The following is a 3,137-nucleotide window of genomic DNA, read 5'->3' as shown; positions in this document are numbered from 1 at the left end:
GAAACAGTTAGAACACTAAAAGAAATTGACAAAGAAAAATTAAATAAAAGTACAAAAATGTTCGAATAGTGTCAATGTAACTGAGGTCGATTTGATTTTTCAACTATATTACTACTTAGTCACTGAATTTAAAAATATAACTTAATAGTCATTGAACTTCGCCAAGTATTACTATTTCATAACTGAACTTTAAAATGTATCTCAATGATCACTGAATTTTGCACTGTATTACCCATCTGTCACTCAAGTTGACGACGTTTGTTAGACTTAACGGATTTTTTCATTTGAGTGACGGATGGGTAATACGGTGTAAAGTTCGGTGATCATTGAGATACATTTTAAAGTTCAGTTATAAAGTAATAACAGTTGACGAAGTTCAGTGACCATTGAGTTACATTTTTTAGTTCAGTGACTAAGTAGTAACATAGGGTAAAGTTCAGTTACCATTCATATAATTAACCCTTATAAATTGAAGGGAAGAAAGTCTCGGTGAGAAAACTCCAGAACAACTTACACAGAGAAAGAAGGAAAATGGCAAAATCAATGAGGTCGAAGAGGGAGAAAAGGCTGAGGGCAATTAGGAGAGAGCTTGTACAGACCGTTTACGACCAGAAAGAAGCCGCCAAGCGTGCTGTCCAAGAGGCTGCAAGACTTCCTGTCAAGCCCACTCCTAAAATTTCCACTGGTGCCGCTACTACTTCGTTTGCTAGCAACTATGATGACAGCAGCCCCCCAGGGCACTTCTCCACTGGCAAAGGACGGACGCTGTCAAACCTGGCAGAGCAGAGGTCGTGAGTTTTAAACATGGGGCTCTTGGAAGGCAAGAATTTATTCTTGGAAGGCAAGGGAACATTTGGAAGGCAAGGATTTATTCTTGGAAGGCAAGTGAGAACTTGGAAGGCAAGGATTATTCTTGGAAGGCAAGGTGCAACTTGGATTGGCTTGCTTGGCACTTTGTCAGACCAGGTGGGGAGCGCTCGGACCCTGGCCAGTTGGAGGCACATCCTGCGATTAACCGGATTGTGTGAAGAGGGGCCGGATCACAGACCCAAGGATTAGTCTAGAATAGGACACCTTGTAAAAAAAAGAAATTTCCACTGGTGCCGCTACTACTTCGTTTGCTAGCAACTATGATGACAGCAACATGGGTTTGTTTTTATTTTCCTTTGTCCATAAATCTTATATGGGTAATGGGTTTTTCCGGCTGTGATATATTTGTTTGCTCAGTTTAATCCTCGATATAAATTGGATTGTGTATATCATGGGTTTATTTTTTCGACCCCTTTTATGTGCCCAATGCGATTTTATTATTTATTCATTTTACCTGATTCAACCAATATTTCCCATACGTTGTAGAATTTTTGCGTACTCAATATGTACAATTGTTTTGGTTATATTCTCCAAGTCTCCAAGTGTCAGGTATAGAAAAACTGGTGGTCGCCAAAGAATTTTCACAGACCGAATTCATTTTGTTCCAACTCCGTCACTTAGCTATCGACTGTGTTTCAGTATACTCACTCCATCCAACTCCGTTTCACAAATTAATGGAAATGCACGTGGAAGGGGAAAATTTGCACTGTCATTAACGCTGTGTTGGTATGCCATATGTGTATAAATGACTTTTAAATGATGAAGTCGTGTCTTTTTATATTATTTGATGAATGTGTTCTGTCTCCATCCCCCCCCCCCCCCCCCCCCCCCCCCCCCCCCCCCCCCCCTCCCCCCCCCCCTCGCCCCCCCGGGCCACCCACCTTACTGAAATAGAGACAGAGAACAGAAGGTTTTCCACCTTCTCAGATCTCAACTCTTTTTCTGCTCAAACAACCCATTCATTCATTGAACACGGCTATTAATGTGGCCATTTCCTGCTATGCCAAGTAAACGAAGCATCCCTGTTATAAAATTATTGAGTCCCGCTATTCCTCCTCCTCCTACAATCAGCTCCGTCTAAACTGCAACAGCAGGTTCGAGAACTATATTCTCATGATTACTATAATGATGTGTATAATAACAACAATACTGGCAGTAAGAACGAATATAGTTGTTAATAATGACAAATCTAAATGAGGAATTTAGTAAGAGCTTGTTGACTTGAGTCAAATATTGGAGTTTTTGGATTGATGCATGGAGATTATTATGATGACCACAGTAAAACTCTTGGATAAATAGTAAAGTTGCATTCACATAAAATGACTTCATCATTTAAATGGCTTTTTACATGTGGCATGCCAAAGCATGTTAGCTAACAGCTGCATAATTACAAATCAGTTTCATCCACCATGTCCACAAGTTTTTTCCATTAGTTTGTGAGATAGAGTTGAACGGGGTGAGCAAGAGCAAACCTAAACAATATCAATAGGTCAGTGTCTAAGTTGGAGCAAAATAAAGTCTGGTAGCCAACTTGAAGCCTTGCTAGGTGACTGACGGTGTATTTAACCCTTCTTGAGATATAGTCTCCTGGGAATATGAGACTAACATTGTAAAGAAAGTGTACAATATTGAAAAGATACAAACATTTCTGTACACAATTAGAGTTCATCTATAAGAAGGCATCAAGCAGTTTCCTTTGAAAGATAGCCTTTTTGCTCTTCATAGAATGTATTGAAGCTATATGTAGAGGAGCATTTAGCGGCCTTGATGGATAACTACTATATACTTGTAAACTCTATTCTGCATAACTGTTTTGACTTTTCTTAACTGGTGATTAAAAGCGTTCTATTAATATATTGTAATGTCTATCAACCTTCTGGTATCTTGAAAAATCTGGATAAATCATTCTTTTATATATCCATTCATGATGAATACACGTGTATGGAACCATATTTTTCACACTTCTTAGTACAAAAATGTCTTTCTTTGTATATTAATGTCGTTTCCATTGTTTAGCAGATGTGGAGATGACTGATGGTGGTCAAACTTCTAAAGCCTTAAAACCAATTCGGAAGAAGCTGAAAATGAAAATCAAGATTGCAAAAAAGAAGAGCCATGGCAAGGGAAAAATCAGAAGGAAGCACAGCGTATGATTGTGTATGACTTACCAGGTCTAAACTACTAGTCTCGCATTAAATGTATAGTTCTATCAAACCAAATATCTTGGGGCTTAATCAATGTAATTGTGGCTTTCTTATTTCTTCTCT

At 38.7% G+C, this 3,137-nt stretch overlaps 1 protein-coding gene across 3 annotated transcripts; it reads left to right on the top strand.

Moving 5' to 3' along the window:
• Positions 1–504: 504 nt before the first annotated feature.
• On the top strand, positions 505–3,133 carry LOC111374988. Of its 3 annotated transcripts, none has more exons than XM_022997762.1 (2): positions 505–685; positions 2,890–3,133. In XM_022997762.1, the coding sequence occupies exons 1-2, from the start codon at positions 532–534 to the stop codon at positions 3,021–3,023; spliced, it is 288 nt and encodes a 95-aa protein (XP_022853530.1). In that variant the 5' UTR covers positions 505–531; the 3' UTR covers positions 3,024–3,133. The 3 variants fall into 3 exon arrangements, 1 of the variants encoding a protein (XP_022853530.1); XR_002699235.1 differs by lacking the exon at positions 505–685 and adding an exon at positions 1,088–1,148 and having other exon boundaries at positions 2,890–3,017; XR_002699236.1 differs by lacking the exon at positions 505–685 and adding an exon at positions 1,088–1,148 and having other exon boundaries at positions 2,887–2,981.
• The last annotated feature ends 4 nt before the right edge of the window (positions 3,134–3,137 follow it).

Source organism: Olea europaea, unplaced genomic scaffold (assembly GCF_002742605.1).
Source record: "Olea europaea var. sylvestris unplaced genomic scaffold, O_europaea_v1 scaffold132, whole genome shotgun sequence".
In the NCBI taxonomy this organism is placed as follows: domain Eukaryota; kingdom Viridiplantae; phylum Streptophyta; class Magnoliopsida; order Lamiales; family Oleaceae; genus Olea; species Olea europaea.
This window is presented reverse-complemented; position numbering and strand designations above follow the sequence as displayed.